The 24,669-nt window shown below is 55.8% G+C and overlaps 1 protein-coding gene across 6 annotated transcripts in view; it reads right to left on the bottom strand.

Moving 5' to 3' along the window:
- Positions 1-783: 783 nt before the first annotated feature.
- The window catches only part of CFAP65 (cilia and flagella associated protein 65), a 33,634-nt gene continuing 9,748 nt past the window's right edge, over positions 784-24,669 (bottom strand). For 4 of the 6 annotated variants that reach the window (XM_070489701.1, XM_070489702.1, XM_070489704.1 and 1 more), the window contains 25 exons: positions 24,036-24,301; positions 23,399-23,599; positions 22,839-23,198; positions 21,222-21,359; positions 19,549-19,794; positions 18,787-19,011; positions 17,679-17,837; positions 17,301-17,451; positions 16,759-16,887; positions 15,389-15,602; positions 14,952-15,080; positions 10,613-10,789; positions 10,243-10,309; positions 9,985-10,095; positions 7,791-7,982; positions 7,529-7,687; positions 6,236-6,379; positions 5,504-5,617; positions 5,195-5,302; positions 3,875-3,919; positions 3,443-3,645; positions 2,859-2,987; positions 1,843-2,331; positions 1,045-1,182; positions 784-929 (listed from right to left, as the gene is read on the bottom strand). In XM_070489701.1, the coding sequence (XP_070345802.1) occupies positions 797-929; positions 1,045-1,182; positions 1,843-2,331; positions 2,859-2,987; positions 3,443-3,645; positions 3,875-3,919; positions 5,195-5,302; positions 5,504-5,617; positions 6,236-6,379; positions 7,529-7,687; positions 7,791-7,982; positions 9,985-10,095; positions 10,243-10,309; positions 10,613-10,789; positions 14,952-15,080; positions 15,389-15,602; positions 16,759-16,887; positions 17,301-17,451; positions 17,679-17,837; positions 18,787-19,011; positions 19,549-19,794; positions 21,222-21,359; positions 22,839-23,198; positions 23,399-23,599; positions 24,036-24,301 (4,427 nt within the window). In that variant the 3' untranslated portion in view covers positions 784-796. Of the gene's footprint in view, positions 930-1,044; positions 1,183-1,824; positions 2,332-2,858; positions 2,988-3,442; positions 3,646-3,874; positions 3,920-5,194; positions 5,303-5,503; positions 5,618-6,235; positions 6,380-7,528; positions 7,688-7,790; positions 7,983-9,984; positions 10,096-10,242; positions 10,310-10,612; positions 10,790-14,951; positions 15,081-15,388; positions 15,603-16,758; positions 16,888-17,300; positions 17,452-17,678; positions 17,838-18,786; positions 19,012-19,548; positions 19,795-21,221; positions 21,360-22,838; positions 23,199-23,398; positions 23,600-24,035; positions 24,302-24,669 lie in introns of those variants that run through there. The other 2 variants (XM_070489706.1, XM_070489705.1) reach the window with 2 other exon arrangements.

Here is a 24,669-nt window from a genome sequence, read left to right as displayed (position 1 = left end):
CCTGCCTGCGCCCGGGCTCTGGGGCCGGAGCTCCTCGCAGGCCTTGGCAGCAGGGGTGGAGGGAGGGTGGAGGGGACCTGGGCCCTCTGGAACAACACCAGATGTCATTTTTCCACCCACCTGCCTCTGAGGGGGAGGAGCCGAGGAGCAGAGGACAGAGGCTCCCGGGTGGAGGTTAGGGGGAGCAGGGAGGTGAGTATCTTAGGGAGGGCGGGACATCCCTGGTCTGGGGATTCAGATGCACGATGAGAGTCGCTTAGTAGGGTCTGTGGTCTGCTGTCTAACGGTGGCCTCTACCCGCGTCCCAGAGTCTAGATCTTGGCCCTCGGCGACGTGCCTCGGTTTCCCTTCCTTCCCAACTTCTTAGCAGAGTCCAGGGAACTCAGCAGATGCTGAAAGAAAAGGCTGGCGGTGGGGGCGCCGCGGCGCAGCAGAGAAAGGGGAGGGGTGGCCACCTGCCGCGCAGACCAGGCCTGGCACTGAGTTTCTGTCCACCAGGCTACGCTGGGGCAAAGGCCAGCCAGGCCCCGCTCGCAGCGCCCTCCACTGGCCAGACTGGATTCTGGCAGCGAGCAGCGAGACCTCCAGACCAGCTGCGGTGTGAAGCCAAGAGGCGCAACCTCCCAGCCCCTAAACCTTCAATGAGTCGCTGCGGTCACCTCGGCCTCTTCCACCATCTGTCCCTCTGAGAGCGCGCGCGAGTTCCAACCGCGTTGGGGAAATAAAGTCAAGGCAGATATAACAAAAAGGCTAGATGATTTACTGGCGGGGAGGTGGAGAGAGGGCCGGGCGAAACCTAGGGCAGGAAGTCGGAGGGTCTGGGCCCTGAGGTCTGCAAATAGTCGGTAGGGGGCGGCGCCATCGGGTGGGGCGCCTCCGCTTGCTGCGGCCCCAGGGGCGCCACCGGCGGCGGGTCGGGAGTCGGAACCCTGGAAGACAGAAAGCCCCAGGTAGGGGTGGAGGCGAGGTTTTGGGCTGAGCCTGCATGCCCATGCCGCCCCTCGCGCCCCTCCCGCGTCGTCCGCGTGGCCCGGGCGCCCCCACCTGGGCAAGCTCAGCGGCGGCAGGGCGATGACGCGTGGCCGAGAGGTGAGCACCACCTCCCCGCGGCTCGCCTCCACCAGGATGTTCTGGATCATGTTCTCCAGCAGCGCCTCCTGCAGGTTGGCGAAAGCTGGGAGCCTGTGGCGGGCAGGGGCGCCGGTGTCAGCGCGGCCACCCAGCGCGCTAACCTTCTCCGCTGGCCTCCTCTGTGCTCTAGCCTGTGCCGCGTGCTCTGCGTGGATTCTCATTTAACTTCCCGCCCTCCCAACACTGAGGCATCCTTGTTCCAATTTTACAGACGCTCAAACTGTAGCTTAGAGACCCAGTTGCCAAACTTCAAGCCGCTGGTACAAGTGGTGGGATTCGAACCCAAGCAATCATAGTCCCCATCCCAGGGCCAGGTTTGGGGAAGGGCATCGATCCAGCGATGAGTGGGTGCAGAAGGTACTGGGTGGGGCCCAAGGAATCCCAACAGACAGAAAGCGACGACAGAACAGCCCCAAGGCAAGGTGGTACTTCTCTCCTGACTCTAGAAACCCATTTAAGAGACTTTGAAGACTATACCTATCCTCCTGGAAGTGGTGTGCTAGTAAATGTCAATAGCAGGGTCTTGAAGAAAAAATTAAAGCTCAGATCGCCATTCTGTAAATACTCCCATGGAAATCTTAAGCTACAAATGCGATGTCAATGGGAAGAGACCAGCACACAGGCAGAGGCTGGCCCCAGCATACCAATGCCTCCCAGGATCCTTCTGCACGCAGCCCCCCTCCAAACCCTCACCTGGGTCTGGCTGCTCACCGGCTGATGGCCTCCTTCTCCTCCCGCTCTTGCTCCTCCTTCACTATGACCTTCAGCTGCTGCTGCCACTGCCATTTCAGGGATTCTTGGGACATGGGCTGCATCGTGGGCCCAACCCCTACCCAGCCCAACTTCTCTTCGTTCCCCTCCAGCTCCTCCTCCTCCAGCTCCTCCTTGCCCGTCTCCTCCTCTTCTTCCGTCTCCTCCTCTTCCTCCTCTTCCTCCTCCAGCGCCTCTTCTTCCTCTTCATCCTTCTTTTCTTCCCCCGCTTCCTTCTTCCCTGGCTTCAGCTTGTCCTCCTCCTGCTCCTTGCTCCTGCTGTCCTCAAAGCTACTGGAGGACGGAGACAGGACTGGCGCTAAGTGCAGGCTGCTGTTCTTGGCCATGAACCTGGCTGACTGCTCACTCCAGAACTGGCAGAAGTAAGGTATCTGCTCCACCAGGCTTTGGTCCACAGCCTCGTGGAAGATCTTGTCCTCCAGCAGGCCCCTGGGTGGCAGGGAGGAGGAGAAGATCCTTGATGAGAAGCCTGGCAGCTTCCTGTAGGGCTCTGGCTCTGGGGTACCCCAAAGGGTGATTCTTGCCTAGTGTGTCTACAAACAGGTGCTAGGTGCAGGATGGATTGGAGCTGTTGGTCAGTTGCCCCTCCCAACCCTTCTTTAGAGGAAGGCATCTCTGGGCCCCATGAAGTCTTAGAGGTGAACATTATATGGTGGAGGTGGAGCCAGGAGGTGAGAGTTGCACAGAGGAAAGGCAGGAGGCTTGGGGAGACAGTGAACTGGCTCCAGACCTGATCTCCCCGCCATGAACAGGGCAGAACTCCAGACCCAGCCCTGAGGATCCCTCCAATCAGCTCCATCCTGGAGGGCCTGGGGTCATCAGTGGAAGGATGTTTTAAGGAAGTTCTGTTTTTCAGGAAAGGAAGGGCTGGGACTTCAGAGGTGGTGGGTACACCCAGAGTTGACTGAATGAGCTGGAGACATGGGGGGCGGGTGATGATGAGGGTGCAGGGTCACCTGATGATGGTGGTGAGACAGTCAACCAGGAGCTGCTTCTTCTGCTTGGAGACATGGGTCCAATTGTCAGGAGATTCTTCCTCAGAAGGTTCTGACTCTTCCCTGGGTTGCTTCCTCTTTGGCAGATCCCTGGGGAAGGCCATGACATTCTGAGTAGCCTGGGCAAGCCACCATGCTGGGGTTGGGTGCACAAGCAATGGTGATGGCCGTGCAATCATGAGGACATAGATGAGTTTCGGGCAGCCCCAGCCTTAACTATATGTAGTGCTACTGCATTCAGGGGACCAAGCCCAACCCCCAGAGTCAGTGCAGAACCTGAGAGGCTCCAAGTTGGAGATGGGAGGAAGTGAGGTGTGCAGAGGCCTAAGTGGGTTCCCCAGGGAGCTCTGGCTTTTTGTCCCCATTCTCATAAAGGCTTAAGCAGTAATGGGGACATCCTGGGCCCAGCAGAGCCCCATTAGCCCCATCACCACTGCACTTGCTCCAAGCCTTCAGCAAGGGTTGGGTCTGGGCAGCCCCTGTTCTGGAGGAGGAGAGGGGGCAGAAAGCAGAGGAAGGAGATCCCTCCCTCCCTGAGAGTTCACCGGTGCAAGAAGTGACGGGGAAAGTCAGAGAAGAAGTTGGCCAGGAAGTAGTCGGTGGCATGGGCGCGGGCAGTGAGGCCCAAGCAGAGCATGCCTGGCGAGGGTGGCTGGGGGCACGGCCAGGATGTCTCCTCCTTTGGGATCTTAAGGTTCCAGCTGGCAGGCCGGTTGAGAGACTGCTGGTTCTTGATGGGGGGCAGCGTCTTTGGGATGTGAGAGACATGGAGGACCAAGATTTGGGGACCATATTCTTATCACCGATGGGCCCCTAGCCCCCAACCAGTTCCTTTTGGGCCACATAGGGGTGTGACCCCACCCACTGGCACTTTTGTCCCTCCCTTCCAGGAGGCTCTCCCCGGGGTTGGAGGCATCTCTGAGAGTGAGCTCTCTCAAGTTATCCCAAGGAGATAGGCCTGGGGCTTATGGCCTCACCTTGTACTTCCTCACAGGTTCACAGGCTGCGCAATAGGCCCTTCTCTGTGGAAGCAAAGAGACCCTTGCTTAGGATACAAGAAGCCTGAGGGGGGACTCCCCTCTTCCTACCCTTCCTGCTGGCCCACAGAGGGCCTGAAGCCAATGCTGGGACCTGCTGCCCTCTGGTTCCTGCCCCAAATCCAGTCACACCCTCTTCCAGAAACTTCCCTATGGAACTGCTGCCCCCAGACAAGGAAAATGTGGTTACCCAACTGAAGGAAAGAGAAGGAGATGCCATCGACTTGTACAGGCTGCCCCAATGCCCTGGAGCTTGTGTCCTGGAGCTTTGTGGTTTGGTATGACAAGGAAACAGCCTTCCTTATTAAGACTTAATTTGAAAATCCCTTTTCCCATCCCCTCAAGGCTTGATTTGCATTCACAGCTGGGCCAGAGCCTCAGAGGGGAGAGGTGCCTCCCTGGGGCTTCAGCGTGGTGGATGCAGAGGTGATCAAGGTGCAAGAATATCCACAGGGATATATTGAAAAGGGAGTAGGGGGGACCAATACGGATGCTTTATCTCATGTCTGTTATTGGTCTCCCCCACAAATACTAATAGCCCATGTTTCGTGGATGCCCAGGTGCCAGGCACTGCTGTAGACACACGTATTAGCTTACTTAATCCTCACAACTCTATGAAGCAGATACTACTTGACTTGCATTTAAAAATACTTTTAAAACTTTTATTTTTAACCTTCTTAATATGGTAAATTTCAAATGTATACAAAAGTGGAGAGATGGCTACAAAGAATCCTCTGTAACCCACCATCCAGTTCCAAAAATCAGCAACTCCCAGTGAAGCTTGTCTCGTCTATGCCCCCACTCTGGATCATCTTGAAGCCAAGCCCAGGGGTCATATCACCCCCATTTTACAGTTGAGGGAAACTGAGAGGTTAAATAACTTGGCCAAGATCGCAGAACTAAAAATCCTCAAAGCCAGCAATCAAAGTCGGGCAATTTGTGTCCAGAGCCTACACCAGAAACCACTATACCACACTGCCTTCCATCGGAAGGTGAGCTCTGCCTTGTTTCCCTGGGCCCTCAGTGCCCAGCACTTAGTACGAACTCTTTAAATACTTGAAGCAGGCGATGGTCAGCCACCTTCTGTATCCAGAGTTGCCTGGGAAGATGCTATGCTTAATCTAGTGAAAGAAATCTAGTCTCTTACGGCAGGCTGGCCAGTGTTGCATGTAGGACCACCTTGGATCGCCACCTCTGTCCCCTCTGGTAAGGTGAGTCAGAAGGATCTGTAGTGTTCAAGGCCCACTCTGCCCTCCTCACCTTCACTTTCTTATCTGTGATGGTGAACTCCACTTCCTGTCGCTCCTTCTCATCCTTCCACTCCTGCAGCTCCTTATTGTACTGCTTCAGGAGTTCATGCTGGTACACCTGTGGCCCAGGACAAGGAGAAAGACCAAGGATTGGTGGGCCTGTAGCCAGGCCTTGTCCGGGCCCTGTGCCATGGGCCCCTCACTCTTCCAGGGGCTGGCCCCTGCCTCTCCCTGGGGGTCTGGGGATCTTATAGCCTATCCCAACCCCCAGGGCTGGGAGTTATGCTCCATCCCAGCTTCTCTCTGGGGCTGATCTTACCTTGCATACCAGGTCCACGCTGTAGAAGCTGGCATGCACTGAGGCCTTTAAGGTCACCACAAATGGGACTGACTCTTCAGGAGCCACCTTCCCTCTCATAGGACTCACAGACACCTGTTGATTTGGGGAAGGAGACTCTGGAGCTTCATAGGAATGGGATGGGACAAGATGGGATGGGATGGCATGCCATGGGATGGCATGCAGTGGTATGGGGTGGGGTTGGATGGGTGAGATGGGATGGGATGGAGTGAAATGGAATGGGATGAGATGGGATGGGATGAGATGGGATGGGATGAGATGGGATGGGATGGGATGAGATGGGATGGGATGAGATGGGATGGGGTAAGATGGGATGTGGTGGGGTGGGATGGGATGGAGTGAGATGGAATGGGATGGGATGGAGTGAGATGGAATGGGATGAGATGGAATGGGATGGGATGGGATGGAGTGAGATGGAATGGGATGAGATGGAATGGGATGGGATGGGATGGAGTGAGATGGAATGGGATGAGATGGGATGGGATGAGATGGAATGGGATGAAATGGGATGGGATGAGATGGGATTGGATGGGGTGGGATGGGGTAAGATGGGATGTGGTGGGATTGGATGGGATGGAGTGAGATGGGATGGGATGAGATGGGATGGGATGAGATGGAATACAATGTAATGGGATGGGGTGGGTCTGGAGCCCTGATGGAGGTTCTGATTCTGTGGACACAGGGGACTCTTACCTCCCCAAAATCTAGAGGCCTCAGCTGCCAGACGAAGGCAATTGTCTCATTCTTAGAGACATTGTTGAGGAATAGCAGGCGGCTGCACTTGCTCTGCACAGGAATGTTTCCCAGGGAGATATGAGACTGGGACAGGAAGACATTCTGTTGTTGGAGACAACACAACAGCAACAGCAACAGGTGAAGAAATAATAACCATAGCAACCACTACCAGTTACTGAGTACTTTCAACAGGCCAGGCACCACAGTAGGCAATTTACATGCATTTGAGGCTCCCAGTGGCCTATGACATAGGTCCTATTATTATCCTCATTTTACAGATGTGCTGCTAAGTTTCAGAGAGCATAAATAACTTTTCCAAAGATCTCTCACAGGCACAGCTGGGATAAACCTAGACATTCTCACTCTAAAGCCTATGATTTTGACCTTAAAATGGGCTTGGAAGGACTGAGAACTCAGAATTCATTTAGAAAAGACAGAAAAAAAGCCAACATAATTTGAGTGCCTGAAGGATGGTTGTAAATTAATAGGTGATGGGCTGTTGGCATCCTCCCTGGGCACAGAACAGGAGCTGTGTTGTACGTGTCTGGAAAGACTGAGCCCACATGGAAGGGCCACTTTCTCTCTGTCCAGGTCCTGAGTGCCTCCACTGAGTGGGGCTTTGTCTGGCTCTTGTCTGTGTCCTCAGGACCTCCACAGTGCTCATCCTGCAGTAGAAGTCCAACGAGGGTAGGAGTGGAAGGGTGGCCAAGTGAAAGATGGGTGGATAGTGACTGGATAGGCACACAGAAAGATAGATGGAGAAGTGGGTGGATGGATGGATGGATGGATGGATGGGGGGAACGCATCAGATCTCCCAACGGTTAGGAGTGTGTGAACTAAAAGTAGTGTTGTCGACCCTAGATATCTTTCAGCACCACCCATATATGTCCAAGAGAGGGGCTATTCTGCATGAAGATAATCCGTCAGAGCCCTAGAATGGGGGAGCCTCTTTATACTCATTCCAATACCTTCATCCCAATGCCCAGAGAAGAGGGTGGCTAGAGGACCCTGAAGCAGGTGGCGTGGCTTGAGAAGGAACAGCTGTGGGCACTAGGTGGCAGGGTAAGCCTCTCATGGAGCTGGTGCTGCCTCCTCAATCTGGAGGAGGGCTGGTCCAGGCTTCCCCTCTTCATCCCTCCCTTCTCATCTCCATCTCATTTCCTTCTCAGCCTTCCCATCCCTCTGCACTGGCCACTGTGGGCCCTCAGCCTCCTCTGAGGCCTCAGGCCTTCCCAGCTCCCTTCCCCCTACCTGTCCAGGAACCATCAGCCTAGAGGGTATGGAGCTGTCGTCCCACGAGGAGATGTTGTGGAATGGGGCTGTGTCCCCCATGACATGGGGGTCATAGCCCACTCCCTGGAAGCAGATGATGGCTGAATTCCATCCCAGGATGTGTATGGGCACATCCACCTGGGAAGTTGGGAGGTTAGGAGAAGGAACTGGTCAGAGCAAGGCCTGCTGAGAAGGCCAACTCCAACCCCCCACCCCCACATTAGCCCAGGCTGCTGCTCACGGAGTAGGTCTTGGCCTCAATGGGCGAGAAGATCCACAAGACCCGAGCCGTCGTTCCTGGCTGGATCTCCCCTTGCGGGTTGAGGCAGCAGAAGATGGGGTGATTGAAATTTTTCTCCTGAACCTGCGACAGGATGTTGGTCTGGATCTCATATGTCACGGGCACGGAACCACCGTTATACAGCTCATAAATCTGCAGAGGGCAGGAATGGGGAAATCTCCATACCAGCTCAGAGCTGCAATGCAGAGAGCCTGGGTTCCATGTCCACTGTGGGACAGGTTGAGCTCCACGATGTCACCTTTACAGTCCCAGAGCTCCCAAATACCTCTGATTTCCCCAATGGCTTGATCATCCAAGAAGGATGTAACTGTATTTTCAGGCTGTGACATTTTAGGATAATCTACAACCCTTATTTTATTTGCTCTCAACTTACCTTTGTCAAGGTATAAGGGGACACTAATGCTCGTGTCCCTAGTGTTGGAATTTACGGAAATGTCCATGCACGCACCATCCAGACCCTTCATCGCTTTCTAGGCTCTTGTTCTAATCACCCATGAGGCTGCCACTTTCCAAGTCTGCCATTAGAGGCAGTCCTGCTTGAAGGTAGATAAGGGAGCAGAGGAAGGTCTGAGGTCCCGAGACTAACTCCAAAGTTTGGGAATAACAGAATGTCCTGGAAGAAACCAGAGATCTTCTGGTTCAATCTTCCACTTTAGAGATGAGAAAATGGAAGCCAGAAGGAACAAAGACTTCACCTGGATTTAGGCCTGGCCCCCTCATCTTTCTCAGCACTGAATATGCTGACTAATTTCTCTAGCCTGGACCATCCTCTGAGCTCCAGACTTTGTATCCAACTTCCACTTGACAACCCCTCTTGGTTGTCTCATAGGCATCTCAAATTTGGCTAAAACCAAACTCTTCACTCTAAAACCTATTCCTACCCCCAGTTTATCTCCTCTCGGCAAAAGGTACTACATATTCCCAGGAGATCCAACTAGGAATCCACTACATCCTTAATCCCTCCCTTTCTCTTTCTTCCCAGATCCAATCCCCAGCAAGTCCCAATGATTCTGCCTCCAGAATGTAAATTACATCTGTTCACTTCTCTCTATTTCCACTGACCTTTTGCAGGTCCAAGCCACCATGTGTCATCATCTCAAAAATGACAGAGGAAGCTTGGCCACAGTTGTGGAGTTTGGTTGGAGGCATGACTGGGTCTTCTGGCTCTGGATCTGGGGGCATTTTCCATTGTCTATGTTCAGGGCCACAGGGGAGTGGTCTGGTCTCTCTGGAAAGCTCTCCGGGGGGCACATGAGTCTTTGCTTTCCTTTTCAAGAGTCTGGGCTTCTGCAGGCTTGGGAATGGCCAGCCCCAGGGCATTCTGCGAAGCCCACAGGGTAAAGGGTGGTATAGGGTAGTGTAGGGAAGTGAACAGACCTCGGGGCTGGGGGACCTCCTCTCAGGTCCAGAAGGTCCATTCCTTTGCCTCTAGGCTGAATGGCCAGAGACTCCTGCCCAGAAACACAAGGACTTCTAAGTGGGAAATTTCAGAGCCAAGAAATGTTTGGAAAAACACCATGTCCCCTTCTTGGAGATTTCCAATGCACATTTTCAGAGCAAAGGAAATTGATTCCCTCCAATTAATAAAGAAAGTTCTATAGCTTCATGAGGATTCACATTCCAGTTTTTCCCATTCCAGTGTCTGATTTTGGAGCAGTGATTTTCAAACAGTGGCTGAGACCGATTAGTGAGTAGGTCATGAAACCAATCGAGTGGGTCATGTCCAGCATTTTAAAAGCAGAAAAGAATAAAATAAAAAGGAAAACATCAGAGTGCTTTGCATGTAGTAGCGTACATATTGATTTGTGATACTTTTGGTTGTATGTGTATGTAAGTACTGGGTTATTATCCCAAATACATTAGTGTGGTTCGCAGTCAAAGAAGTTTGCAGAGCCCTGTGCCAGGGGAAAGGCACTGAAGGCTGCACAGGGCTTAGCACCAGGCACAGGAAGCTGCGGCTTCTCGCCTCTGGTGTCTCCCAGTTGCTCAATCTCGGGGTTCAATCTGCAGCCCCACCTCCTGGGGTGAGGGCTGCTGAATGGCAGGGTCTTTGTCACCCCGTCAAGGGCAAGTGCAGACACAGGGAGATTGATCCTTAAGCCTCTTGGTGACCAGGACGATGTCGACCACTGACCTGCCTTGGGGGCAGTGTGTCGCCGATGGGGACAGGGGTGAACTGGTGGCTAGTAGAGGTGAAGTGCACGTACTTCTGCTCCAGCTTCACTGTCACACCTATGAAATTCAGCTGAAAATAGAAAGCCCATGAGTAGCACCCCTTCCTGGGGGGAACTGAAGCACCTAGCAGAGAGATCTGGACCCCAGCTCTGTGGGGAGCTCGGTTCTCTGCTCCTCTCTTTGTTGTCCAGGACGGGACCAGGGTGCTAGGCCTCACCAGGATCTCCCGGCCGTGGGACACCTTGAAGAGCACTGGGAGACGATCAGTGCCGATGAACAGGTGGCTGGAAGAGAGGAGACAAGTCTGAGATGAGTTATGGAGCCGTGGTACAAGCCGGAGAACAAATGGTCAGGCATGCTTGTGGCTTTGAGCTGGCTAGCCTCTGGGAGCATGCGGAAAGCCCTTAGTTGAGATAGGGCAAGAGGTGAATTAAACCTCCCCTATAGGTGGGAAGCTGGGGTTCTCCCAGGGTGGTGGCCATTCAGGGAACCCTGGGGTTACACGGTGCAAGGCCAGTCTTCTCCAGGCACCAGGGGAAAGGAGGTCTCTGGGACCAGAAGGGCAGGCCAGGCGGTAGGGGGATCACCTGTATTTGAATTCCACTATCTGCTCCTGCCCAGGACTCAGGCTCCCGGCCTTGGGGCTGATGGAGAATATGCAATTGTCCTGCACGCGCATTTGGTGTAGCTCGGTGGCGTCAAACTCTGCTTGCTCTGCCCACAGTTCCAGGTCGATTTGCTGGTCACTTGGAAAGAGGAAGGCCCTGGGAGAGGGGCACAAAGCAGGGGGAGTGGAGCCCCTCAGTCAGAACAGAAAGGGGGGAGCTTGAGGCCCTGGGTGGGGCAGATGGAGCCCTCCTCCATGCTCCCCCCCCCCGACTTCATCCCCCCATTTGGCAAGCTGTCCTATGCATGGCTGAGCAAATGTGGCTGTCGTGGATTCTCATTCCATAATGGCCTCAAAGCCTGGGAACAGAGCAAGGCCACAGTGACTACAAGGGAAGTGGAGACCAGGGCCCTCACAGTGGGTGCCAAGGATTGAGGGGGGTGCTTGTATATGTGGGTCACTTTGAGCTGGCCACTAACTCGGGAGGGGTTTCTATGACAAAGCCCTTAGGAAGAGCCATTTGAGGCATCTAGGAATGCCAGCAGCATCAACCAGGGGTCCCTGAGAGGGAGGTGTCCAGGCCAGCTTGGGCACAGGGCAGAGAACAGACACCCCAGCAGGGCCAGCACTCTGGAAACTGCAGCAAGACTTGGAGTAGAATTAATGCCCCTGAAATGCCTCACGCTGTAGTGAAGCAAATGCTGCCCTCCAAAAAGCTGACAACACAAGTGACACAGGGGTCCCAAGGTCGCAATCGGAAAAGGATGGCCCTTCACTCTCAGAGAGATGGCACAGAACTGGCCTCCAAACGAGCAGAGGGTATGAACAGGGAGCAGCCAAAAGGGGAAAAGAAAACGGCCAACACATCGGAAAAGGCACGATCAGTCAGGGAAATGCAAGTGGGAACTCGCTCGGATCAGGTCAGAACCCTGAAAAAATCGCTACATCCAATGCCAGTGAGTTTAGAAAGAACAGACACCCTCAAACATGGGAAGGGAGAGAAGGACCTGCTGCCACTTTTGTAGGAATTTAGGCAGCATCTATTAGGATAAAAAATGTATATGCCCTTGGACTCAGAAATTCTATTTTGGGGGATCTGCAAGAATAAATGCAAGCATGTGTGCACACACACACACACTCACGCAGACACAAGGATGTTTATCACAGCTTTGCTTGTAGTGGCAAAAAAAAAAAAAGCACTGGGAACAACTAACGCCATCCAATAAAGGAGTGGTTTAATAACTTAAGGTCCATTCATAATAGAGAATATTATGTGACTATTAAAAAGAATGATTGAGATGTGTGTGTGTTGATCTGTATTGACCTAAAGGGAATGTGATTGGTATAATGCAGAGTGAAAATGTTATTGACAGAATGCTAAGCAGGAAGTAATAGGTATAGTATTGTGCCGTTACTGTCAGAAAAAATGAGGAGAAACAGGGTAACCCCGTGGCTGCGTCCATGTGTCTACATTGTGTGAGGGCTGAGAGTAAAGCGCACGCTGATCCCCCATCACCACACCCAGCGGGCTTGGAGAGGGGCTGGCCATTTCTTACTTCTCTCCCATCACCCTTGTTTCATTGACTTGTTACAGGTAAATAAACTGCTTTTGTCGTTTTATCTGGGGATATGGATCAGTGGCAAAACTAGAGATCTTGCTCCTCTGGGGTCATCCAGGTAGTTTCAACCCCTCTGTGTCCTTCGTGGCCCTCAGTCAGTCTCCCTCCAAATACTCCCGACCCCCTTTCCTTTTCTGGCGCGGTCCCCCATCTGGGACTGTGGGACCCTCCCCCCGCCCCCCGCCCTGCCACCTCGTCCCTCTGCCTCAAGCTGCTAATCCATTTCCCTCCTCGCTCCCTGCACCCCAGACCAGAGTGACAGCTCTTGAAATAGATCATGTCTTTGCCCCCCATCCCATCGATGCCTCAGGAAGAAGTCTACACTCTCAGAAGGAGGAGGAGTCTGAGGCCCTGCATGCCTTGGCCTTGGCCGGCCTCCCCAGCTGCATCCTAGACTCTTCTCTTTCCCGGATCAGCACTCCAGCCACGAAGGCCCTTTTCTCTTACCCACGTTCATGCCAGGCCCTCTGTCTGGAAGGCCCTTCGCAGCTTCTCTTTCTCTTCTCTCTAGGCTGCAGGTCTAGCTTAGTTGTAGCTTCCTCCAGGAAGCCTTTCTGGTATGCCCCCCACCATCCCTGGCAAGATGGAGTGAAGTGGCCTTGAGTGCTGCACACACTCTCACAGCAGACATCACCCGGCACCCTGGAGGGCAGGACCTGGGCTCCTCACCATTTCTACTCTGAGGACCAAGCCTGAGCTGGCACCTAGGAAGCCCCCAGTGAATGTTTAGCGAGTGCATGAGGGAACAAATGCCATTACCCAGTATCGGTATCTGACGCTGTAAGGAATCTCTGCTGAAAGGCAAGACCCTACACTCCCTGGGCCAAGGGCGGAGGCTGAGGAGAAGGCTTGGAGGGGGTGGGGCAGCCCTATTTCCTCTGTTGGTCTCCCTCCCACTTGGGGCTCTCACTCCATCCTGCCTGCTGCCGTGCCTCCAGGCCAAGTCCACACTCCCCATTTCTTACTGGTTCTGGCAGGAATAAAACCTTCAGTCTGTTCTTTATGAGCTCAGCAGAGACCGGTTAGAATTTTCAAAAATAGCCTTCTAAGAAATGGAAAGGAAACACAACAACACATAAAGCCTAGGAGAGTCGGGCCTTCCAAGGAAGGTTGCCCGCGCTTGGCATCCTGGAGGCAGCACGGACGGCCTTCCTGAACCTCAGATGATCCCCGACGGACGGGCCGGCACAGCGGGCACTCTGCCTGGGCTTCCTCTTGCCTCCGTTTCCAGCAACCTGGACCCTCTCCATGGAGAGTGTGAGCTGGCTTGCTCCTACACAAACACACCCCCGCACAATCCACTAAAATACCCTGCTGCACGCCGGCATGCAGGCCAACGTGCCGTTCCTGCCCCCACCCCCGACCCCTGTAGGGCCTGGCTCCTGGCCACTCAAAGAGCCCAGTGAATGGTGGGTCCGGAGCTCAAGGCGGGCCCTGGCCTTCCCCACCGGCCGGCTGCCCTGCTTGCCAAGCTGCCTCAGTCATTCAGGGCCAGCACGTCTCAGACAGGAGCCACCTAAGGAGGCAGCTTTCCCAGCACCCTCCACCACGGGGAGGGGTGGGACAATCCAGACAGTACCCCTGATGATGCAGCCTCCACCCCACCTCTCCCCCATCCCGGATACGCCAAGACTCTGCTCAGGCAGGAAGGTTCCTGAGATTACAGTTGCCCCCAGCTGCGTATTTTCACTCCCATCCACCCACTGCCATGCCCAGCCTGGGCCCCCAGCTCTCTCTCCCAGGCCTGACCCAGATGGGGACACATCTTTCTCACCTCCCTTTAGCCAAGTGAAGTTGGAAGTCATCAAAAAGAAGTCAACTAGGAAATCAAGGTGTGTAGTGGAGGTAGGGAGGAAGCACAAGAAAAAGCCCTGGCATGGAAATGAGATGCTTACTGGGCACAAGTTCGGGGCCCCAGTGGGAGGAAAGGGGAGCACAGGAAGGGCCAAGCGTGGCGGCCTCAGGTCTCCAGGCCGGGGCCCCATGTGACTGGAGAAGTGCTGCCTGCCCTACAGCCTCGACCCTTCCCACAGCCCCGTGCAGCTTCTTTCAGCCATGCCATCCTTCCTGACACGGGCTCAGTGGCAGCAAATCCCTGTCGTCCCTCACCAGAGACCCTCAACTCGCCCCCGTGCAGGCCCGGTCCCCACTGGACCGGGGCTCCGTCAGGGGTGCCCCAGCACCCAGCGTGGTGCCTGGTACGCAGCCGCAGTTTGAAGCCATCTTGCTGACTAGCTGGTGGAGGCTGGGGCTCTGGAGGTGGGCAAATCTGGATTTGAACCTGCCTCTGCGTGCTAATGGCTGAGGGGTCTTGGCTGAGTCCTCAGCCTCCCATTTAGGAAAGTCAGCAGAGGAGGATGTTTTACCATGTTAGGGTGAGGCTTGGAGGAGAAAGGGCTTGTAAACAGTGCCTGGCACGAGCAGATGCTCCGTGGCTGCTTCTCATTCAGCAAGCTACTAACATGACCGTGCCAGCCTCCATCAGGGTGATTCCACCACTGCTGAGGCTATTAACAGGTCTCAGCCAGTGACAGCTCTGGTGTCCTGCTAAGCGACCCCAGTCCCACCCAGGCCTCCACACTCCATCAATGGGGGGCCCATTCTTTCCAGACACCAGGCAGCCGGGCCTACCACCAGCAAGAGAAAGCCTCCAGCACCTGCCTCCCGGGCCCCCCGGCAGGCCCCTCCGGCTAGCCATACCAGTCCAGGGGCACCACTCCGCTGTTCTTCAGGGCCAGGAGCACCACAGAGGGTGGGGCCTCTATCGGGGCTGCCCCAAAATTGAAGGTGAGCTTCAGAGGGGTGAAGACGGGGGGGATCTGGTTTGTGCTGTGTGGAACAGAGAAACGGGCTCAGAGACAGGGATGGGGACAGGATGGGGCCCTCCCAGGGGTGGCTGGCTTGGTATTCATCTCCCTTCTGGCGGGAATTGGAGACTCTGGGCCTCAGGGGAGGGGCAGGCTGGCACTTCCCACCTCAAGCCAATCCCTGCCTTCTCGGGGCCCCTCCAGGGACTGGCAAGAATTTGAGGGGAGATAGGGAGCCACTTCTTGGACATGGCCTGATGCTGGATGTGTGGGCAGAAAGCTCCAAGAACATCTCCAGATAGGCCCGGTCCTCGCCCGGGCCCAGCTCACCTGTGCCGGGTGGGCACCTTGTAGGTGAGCTCCCAGGGCGTGGGGTCGCGCTCCAAGTAACTGTTGAGCGTGTCCAGGGAGAAAAGGCGCCATAGGTGCTTCCGGGTGATGCCCTCGGCGCTGCCCATGGAGCAGGCGTCCAGGACGGAGAGTAAGGGGTAAACAGCCGTCAGGAAGACGCGGCACAGCTCCTGCTTCTCCCCGACCTTGTTGTCTGGGGGAAAGGGATGTGCAAGAGGGGAGTGAGCTCACCTCCCAGCCCCCCTCGGAGCAAGGCGCACAGGCTGAGGGGCAGGACCCCTGGGCCACTTGCCCCGGGACCCTTGTTGGGAGCAGCAGGTGTCTCCCAGGCTCTGGGATGTTTCCAACAATAACCAACAGTAGCCGACCCCATCTGGTACTTTCTCCGTGCCAGGCCCTGTCCTAGGTTCTCCCTACACCACTGTATTGAATGTTCTCTGTTATTTGTCTTCAGACTAGCAATTCTTACTAATAGCTTTACTGAGGTATAATCTATATACCATAAAATTAACCCTTTTAATGCATACAACTCAGCGGTTTTTCGTATATTCACAGAGTTGTGCAATCATCACCACTACCTAGTTTTAGAACATTTTCATTACCCCAAAAGGAACCGGTGCCAAATAGCTGTCATTCCCCATCACCCCTCCCCCACCCCTGGCAACTACAAATCTACTTTCTGTCTCTGTGGATTTGCCTATTCTGGATGCGTCACATCAATGGAATCATACGCCATGTGGCTTTTTGGGACTGGCTTCTTTCGCCTGGTGTAACGTTCTCAAGGTTCATCCACGTGAGAGCATGTCTCAGTACTTCACTCCTTCTTCTTGCCTGTGCGCCGTTAATATCCCCATTTTACAGATGTGGAAACTGAGGCACAGGGAGGTTAAACAACGTACTTAGATTACATGGCTAATCAGCACTGGGGCCAGGGTCCAAGCCCAGGCAGTCTGGCTGGACTCCACACTCTCAGTCACTCTTCTGTGCCGCCCTGGATTCCTCCCAGCTGGCCTCGGGGGGGCTGGTAATGACTCCATTTTACAGAGGAGAAGGGTGAGGCCCAGGGTGTCTGAGGATTTGTCTAAGATCCCGCAGTAAATTAGCACAGCTCCAAGTTCTTCACATTGAGTCCTCCAGAGCTCAGGCACACACATACATGGACGCCCACAGACAGACGTGGGTAGTTAGAGGCACACACACCAGATACGCAAAGGCACACCCTGGCACACTTGCACTCATGCTGCCAGCGCTGCCTGGACCCTCAGCATCCTCCCACCTCAAGTCCTGCTCACACAGCCCTCCCCCTCTCCTCCCTGGCCCTGACTCTCCGTGACACATGGCCCAGGTACCTCTGTGGGAGAGGGGAGAGTAGCTGATGGTCCAGGAGTACTGGGACCGGTGTTTGGGACAGGCAGTCAGGCAGATGGTGTCCTGGGACCGGGGTGGCATGCTCCCCTCCATGCGGTCCAGCTGCAAAGCTGCTCAGGGATGACCCGGGTAGAGTCAAGGGCAGAGGAGGCCCTCAGTGAAAGCCAGAGCGGCCTGGCCTCTCCTCCTGCTCCTTCCCAGACACCCTCCCCTGGGCCAGAGAGCAGGCCCTGAGCCAGAAAATGGGGAGCAGAGTCCCTCCTCCCAGACCCAGACAGAGGGGACCTGTCTCTGTGTCACTGGCACCTGCTAAGTCTTTTGCTTCACCCGTAGCCCCATTTACGGATGAGGAAGTTGAGGCTCAGAGAAGACAGTCACCCACCCAATGCCAAGCATCCAGAAAGCGGAAGCACCAAGTGCTCTGCCTGGCCCCAGACCATGCTGTGGTCAACCAGTCTGAACCAGTGCCCCCCACGGCCCTCCTCCCCAGCCCCAGCCCCGGCCCTGGCCCAGGACTGTGTACCGAGGGGATCGTCGCCGACGACCTCGGGGCTGCCCTGCTCCAGGAAGAGGCGGTAGTAGAGGGTGCAGCTGCCCTCGTTCAGGAGCACCAGCAGCCTGGACTGCTTGCTGTTCACCAGCATGTTCCCGAAGTCCAGCTCCTTTTCTTTGGCCTGAGGGCCAGAATCAGCCAGCCTAGGCTGAGGGGCTCCCCCAGGACCATGCCGCCAGCTTTCCCACCCCTGGCCTCAGAGAATCCCCAGGAAGGGCAGGTGCAGAGGTGTGGAACGGAGGGCCAGAGGGCTCCCATCCCCTGCCCTCTTGGAGTCAGGCACCCTGGGGCCTTCCCTCCCACCTGTGCCCTGGCCCCGCCGCCACCCGCCAGGGCTCTCCCACTTACAGAGAGGCTGCTGGTGATGCCCATGCCCACCAGCCGGAGCATGTAGTGGGTGGTGGCAGGGGGCTTGGTGTTTGGGGGCAGGCCGGCTTCCCAGACCCACATCCCCACTTGGAACAGGTATTTGGTCTCCTCCAGAGGGCTGAAGGTCCACGTCAGCGTCTGGGGTCCCAGAGATTATCCCTGTATGGGGGTCTCTGGGAACCCCCCACCCGGGTTCCTGGCCATCTGAGGTCCCGCTGCAGGATATCAAGCTATGGTGACTCTTTATGAGTGTCGGCGCTGTGCCAGGCACTGCACACATGTCACATATTATGTTATCTCCCTAAGCCCCTCAATCCTTTATCCCCACAAGGTAAGTGGTATTATTTTAGTGCCTCATTTTCTGATGAGAACCTGGACACTCAGAGAAGTGGGGTAACTTGCCCAAGGTCACACAGCTGGTGAGGGCCACCTGGTGGGAGCTCTCATGAACTGACTTCACATGAGGTCAGTTCAGATGAGGTGTGAACTCTCATGACTGACTCCAGAGTCTGTGTACTCTCTCACCTCACTGATTACTATCCCTGGGTTCTTACAGACACCATGTCTTGGTGGTTCTTGGCCCAAATTTGGCCTCTCCAGCTAGTTTATAAGGCCCTAGACCGTATAGGGGTGGGAGTCTCCTAGTTTGGGTCCCAGCCCATGCCCCCTCTAGGCTGCTGCTGGGACCTCTAGGAGTCCCCTTCCTTACTCCTTAATGATAGCCACCAATTTGGCCCCAAATCCAGCTGCTCCACACCACCTCCCAGCCGCCTCACAGCTGTGGGGACCGTGGATGGAGAGTGGACTCGCCTCTGGACACTGGCATCAGAAACCCTGTTCAAGTCCCAGCTCTGTGCCTCCTAATTTATAATCTTTATAAGCAGCATTTTCTTCTCTAAGTCTCAATTCTTCTTTGTAAACTGATGATGGTAACAATCGTACCTCCTCATAAGGAGGTGACTAGGATTGAATGGGAGGGTGCTCATAGTAAGCCTGGGCCCTGATAGGCAGGAGTAAGAGATGATGGCAATGGTGAGGATGGCGGGGATCCTTCCCTCCAGCCCTCAGAGCGGGGCAGGGCACTCACGAGGCTCTCGTTGGGCTGGATGAGCCCCCTGGCGGGCTGGACGGCCAGCATCTTTCGGTGCTGCTGGGAGACCCTCCACTCAAACTCCAGGGGCAGACGCGAGGGGTTGCGGAAGGTGAAAAGGCTGGTGGAGGAGCAGCCCACCCAGGTGGGCTTGAAGAAGACGCTTCTGCAGGTGTCCAGCTTCAGCTGCAGTGGCTCCTCTCGGCTCTGCATGCTCACCTCCTGGGGCCAGAGGAGAGAGGGCAGTGCACTGACCTCACCCCACAGCCCTGGCTCCCCTTGATGTCCAGGAAGCCACAGGTGGGCAGCTTTTCCCCTTGGAGAGGGCAGGAAAAGGCCCTCTGCCAGCTGGGGCCTGGGCAGCTTCTGTCAAAGGCAGAGTAAGGAATGACTGACCCAGAAGATGGCTCTTGAAAAGAACTCAGGGACTGAGAGAAGATGTACAGACTACTTTGGGGCCCTGGCCTGGCTCCAAACACCCTCTACAACCTGCAGATGCCAGTCTTTTGTTACCCTCACTCATTCCTTGGGACCTCTGCACCCCTCTTCCAGTCCCAGATCCCCTGAAGTGGATGGGCAGGGCCCTGAGGGAGAGCTATTCACAAATGTGGCCAAGGGGTCTTTTCCCCGCTCTGCCACTTCCCGAAAGAGAAGCAGCCCTTGGTCACTGTAGGGCAGCTTCAGAGGCCAACCCCAGAACGTGGCTTTGAAAAGGAAAACACCAGACTGTGTCCCACTCCCAAGGACCCTGGCTCCTACCTTGAGATACTGGGGGCAAAAATTGAACTGCAAGTAGAATATATGCTGCTTCCAGGCGTTTCCTTTGGGGTAGGTGCAGACGAGGAAGATCTGGTGGGCCCCGGGGGCCACAAGGCCCGAGCTGGGCCGAAGGAAGATGTCTGAGCTGCTTTTGGGGGCCAGGTTGAAGGTCAGCAACATGGAACCTCTGTTGATCAGGAGCAGGCTGCGGTAGGAGGGTTCGCTGGCTGACACTGCAGGAAATAGCTGGGGTACAAGAGAAGAGGGACTCATGCTCAGATCTACACCCCACCCCCAACACACACTCAGGGAAGTCTATGTGGGCTTGGGTGGGGCCGTCTGCAAGGAGATCCAAGATGCCTCCACGCATCCCAGCCAAGGCCCTGGGAGCAGGGAAAGATGGGAGGCCAAAGCCTGGCACCAAAAGATGCTTCTGTCGTCCAGAGACCTCCAGACAGCGAGACGAGGTGGCCCCAGGAAGTGGCCCCTGGAAAGTCAGCCTTCTGAGACCCTTCTCAAGGACAAGTAGAAGTTCTGTCATTTTAGGGTGCCCTCAAATCATCCTTGGGAGAACCCGCTTTCAGAGATCTTGGTCCAGAAGCTCTGGGGTAAGCAGCTCCTTCTAGATGATTCTCATGCAGGTAGCTTAGGGGAACCCCACTTTGAGAAAGAGAAAGCCCCACAATCCCAGCTTCCAAATGCTCCTTAAGCATCTAGGATGTGGCCAGTACCAGGCTAACAGCCGGGCAGACTACGAAACTCCGGGCCTGAAATCGCTGACCAGGGCGCCCCACCCATCCAGCACGCGCACTGTGTGAGGCGGCGGGGTAGCGACACGGGCCCAGAATGGGCTGGACCGCAGGAGAGGCCGCAAACCCCTGGGAGGAACCGGCCAAGGGAAAGGCACAGGGCATCGGCGAGGGGAACCCTAGGCGGTCAGGAAGGGCTTCGGGAAAGCGTGCCCCTGAGCTGAACCTCGCGGGTGGAGTAGGTTTAGGGCTGGAGGGCAGAAGTGCAGCTAGTGGGGGGAGCAAGATCACCCCCAAGCACACTGTCCAAAAGTGGCACATCCCCAGGAACACGAGCTAAAGGGGTAGTAAAGATGGATGAAAAGCTTGACAGTGGTACCGGAAGCTGGGAAGAGGCACCAAGGGAGAAACCAGAATTGGAACTTGGCCTTCTGGCTCCAGGATCAGAGCTTTAAGCCCTAGGTCATCCTGCTGCTCAGGTCAGACAGGGCCACCAGGAGCCCTCCAGAGAAGCCTGGGAATTACGACTCCCTGAGGAAGGGGCTAAACCAAGGGGCTGGCTCCCTGACCCCCAAGGCCTGGGTGGTCCCCCAGGACAGGGGCTCATGGCATGCGTGGTCACATCCCTAGGGCCTAGTCTAGAACTTGGGGCACAGCAGGTGCCCAGTAAACAGGACAAATGAAGGAACTGGAGAGTTTTAAACGGCAGTGTGAGAGGATGGAGAGTATTTCAGACGGAGCAAGGAGCAGCCAGAGTCCTACACTGGCCCAGAGGCCCGGGGCTGGTGGTGGGGAGACTGGGACCGCCGGGGAGGCTGCTGGGATGTGTTTCTGAGGCCATCAGAGAGGGGAGAGGGATCTGCAGCCCAGGAAGAAGCCAGGCTCCCCTGTCTCACCTCCCACTGCTGCTGGGGCCACGCTCACCTTGGGGGCGTCCAGGGAACACTGGGGGATGTGGTGCTCCAAGGCGGTGCAGTAGCTGTGGCCTCGAGCCCGGAGTGTCAGGCACCAGGACGGGGACACGGTGCAGTCCTCTTCGATATTATTGTAGCTTTGCAGGACCTGCAGGGGGGCCAGACCCATGGATGAGTTCAGGGTCCTGTGTCCGACCGCATGGGGCCTCCCAGCTTGCCCCCCTGTACTGCAGGAGTCCTGCACTGGGCACAGAGGGGAGGGGCTCCCTGGGAAGACGATGTGGAGAACAAGTCATCACAGCCCAACACTGAGCTCCCGGCAAACACACTCCCTAATCCTCACGACAGCTAGGACGAGGCTGGGGCTGGGCTGTGAAAGCCACATTCATCCAGCAGGAATGCGCCTGGAGAAGCGCTGGCCAATAGAAACAGAAGGCGAGCCACAAGTGCAAGCCGCAGACGTAAATTTTAAATGTTCCCGTAGCCACATTAACAAAGGGAAACATGTGAAATTAATTTCAATAATACATTTTATTTAACCCATTAGATCCAAAAATCTCATCATTTCAACATCTAATCAATATATACATGATGCATGGATATTTACATGCTTTTCGTGCGTAGTCGTGGAAATCCAGTGTCACTTAGGTTCACAGCACATCTCAGTTTGGATTAGCCAGACTTCACGTGCTCACAAGCCACATGTGGCTGGTGGCCGCCTTATGGACAGCACAGGGCTAGAGCCTGTAGCCTGAAAATCTGAGGGGCTGAGCCTCAGCCAGGTCAGGGGTCCACAGCCTTATTCCCACAAACCTTCACATTCCGCTACTGCCGAGGTATTGGAATGCAGGCAATGAAAGACTCAGCTTTGGAAAGACTTCTCAAAAGTTTGGATGTGACCCCAAGTTTATAGACGAAAAGACCAGGGCTCAGAGACCTTAAGGGACTTGCCCTAGGTCACACAGCTGGTGAAGGGCTCTGATCTTGACTACACCGCTCTACTCCTCTTGGCCCCAGGACCCCGGCCACTGGGAAAGAACGGCAGGGTGGGCAGAGCCGAGAAGGGAGAGAAGGAGGAGGACTGACAGATGAGGAGGGAGTGACTTGTGTCTGCGACTATGAGGCTGGGCTGGAGACAGCATGTGCTTGAGCTCCCTGGCCACAGGAAGTTGTACCAGAAGCCCTTCCCCACACATGTTTAATTATCGGCGCTCCTGACTCTGTCCCCCGGGCTCTGGATCCTACCCATGGCTCTAAAAGAGCGACCACTTTCTACTGCAAGGACTAAGAAAAGCCAGGAATCCCCCTAGCCAGGAGCCCCAGGGAGCTACTCCCTGTGCACCAAATTTTCCCAAAAGGCTTGACCCCATCTGAGTCCTCCCTCTGAAGGGTGTGGGAGGCCACATATGAATGAGACATAATCAGACAGGCCAAGAATTGCCTTAGCCAAAGCAGGCCATGAGCCTGGGAGAAGGCAAACCAGTAAGGCTGCTGTCTAGCCAAGGAGAAGAGCCTGGCAGAGGAGGCATCCGACTGCAGCCATCTGCCACCCCCTCCAACCCCACCCTGCCATTCAGGCTCCAGGGCAGGGACCCCACCTTCCCCCATCTCGTTTGCCTGCACACACCTTATAGACAGCGAAGGCTTCTAGCTCCACGGCGTAGAGGGTGTTGGGGTAAGGTGGCTGGAAGTGCAGGCGCATGGCCGTGGACTTGAGCGGGGGCACATCACAGGTGTTTGGGGTCACCCAGAAGGGGCAGTCAGATCTGTGCGTCCAGACCACGGTGATCTTGCCTTTGGTGTGGTTCACCAGGCACAGGGGGACAGGGCTGGGGTCCTTGGGCCCGGGACAGGCACCAAAATCCACCTCAATAGGCTCTATGCTGACGGGCGGGGGGAAGATGGCCATGTCATTGGTGCCGTCGAAGAAGTACTCAGTCATGGGGGGGATAAAGGGATACTGCAGGGCTGGCATGTCCTCCAGGTCCTGTGCGGGAGAGACCAATTGCTATTCCCCCTGACGCTGCCCTTTATCTGTGCGCTCCCTTCTGGAAAAGGCTACAAGAGCTCCACACAGGTCACTCCAACTACTAATGGAGGCACAGGACTGCCCAAGAATTGCTAGAGAAGAAAGCATGCACGTGAGGAGGGTCGCCCTCCCCCGGGGGCCCAGAGAGGTCACCATACCTCAGTGGGAATCATGAGGGCCCCGTTCCTATCTTGCTCCAGCTTCTTCTCCCTCAGCATGATGCCCAGGATGTCAGGAGGGTAGAGGGTCAGCCCTCGCACCAGGTGTGTGCGATACCAACTGAGGTGCTGAGGCCTGAGGATGGCCGGCTTGGTGCTGTCTGAGTGGCAGGTCCCGATCAGGTCCAGGAACAGCGGGTCCTGTGATATTTGTTCGTGTGGGGCTAGATTTTAGCCTCCGCTTACCACCTTGGCCAGGCACCAGCTGGTCGGGGCACCATTTGTATCACCTTGCCCAGGGCCCTGGGTTGGGGTCCTCACTGCCCTGCACATGCTGTGTGGGGTGAGATCCAATCCTCCCTGTTCCTGGCCCAGCAGCAGCAGAAAAGTCCCTGGCCTGGCAGCAGTCAGGCAAGATGGACATATCTACCTGGCTCAGAGAGGGTTTCATGTGCCCTGGCCGTGCTCTGGCTCCAAAAGCCGGGCTGGGGCCCTGGAGGCGACGACCCAAGCAGACAGCCCCAGAAGTTCCAGAATATAAAGGAGTGAGCACCAACCCTTGTCTTTATCATTAGGCCTCAGATGGGCCCCTCCAGCTCCCAGGGGAGCCCCTCCTCCCCTCTCCCCCACCACTTACTTGGTGGTGGATGAGACAGGCCACCCGCCGGAAGTAGATGATGGGGTGAGCGGGCTGGAAGGCACAGTGCAGGGTCATGCGGGCCTTGCCCACCAGGGTCCCAAAAGTAGGTCTGATGCTGAAGATGCTCTCCTGGCAGTCAATGGCGAACTGGAAGTGGGCCGTGCAGTCCGACTTGTTCTCAATCCACAGGGACTGCTCCGAGCGCTCCCTGAGGTTGACCCAGCTGAAGTTGACGCAGTAGTGCTGCAGAGACACGGCAGGACCTGGGCATAGGGGATGGGGTCCCTGTGAGTGGGCCCTGCTACCTTGGTGGGGCTGGGGCACCAGCCTCCTCAAGGATGTCTCAGAAAGGGTCCCACTCATTGGAGGTGGTGCTGCCTAGAGACAGGAGGCCAGGCTGGAAAGGCCCAGAGCCCCAGTAGCCTGAGCAGAGCTCCAGCACCACGAAGAGGTGAGGGCAACACTATCTCCAGGTGTCCATGACTGATTCCTCACTGAGCCCACCAGGGGGCAGCAGACACCCAGGCTGAAGGGCAAGGAGGCATCCGGCTCCTAGGAGCAGATAAGGAGCACTTCCCACCCTAAGTGTGGGCTGCTCCTGTCCCCACGGGGACTGCTGTGTCCCGGGGTT

This window comes from Equus asinus, chromosome 19, assembly GCF_041296235.1.
Source record: "Equus asinus isolate D_3611 breed Donkey chromosome 19, EquAss-T2T_v2, whole genome shotgun sequence".
Classification (NCBI taxonomy): domain Eukaryota; kingdom Metazoa; phylum Chordata; class Mammalia; order Perissodactyla; family Equidae; genus Equus; species Equus asinus.
The sequence above is the reverse complement of the archived record's forward strand: the minus strand, read 5'-3'. Positions and strand labels throughout refer to the sequence as shown.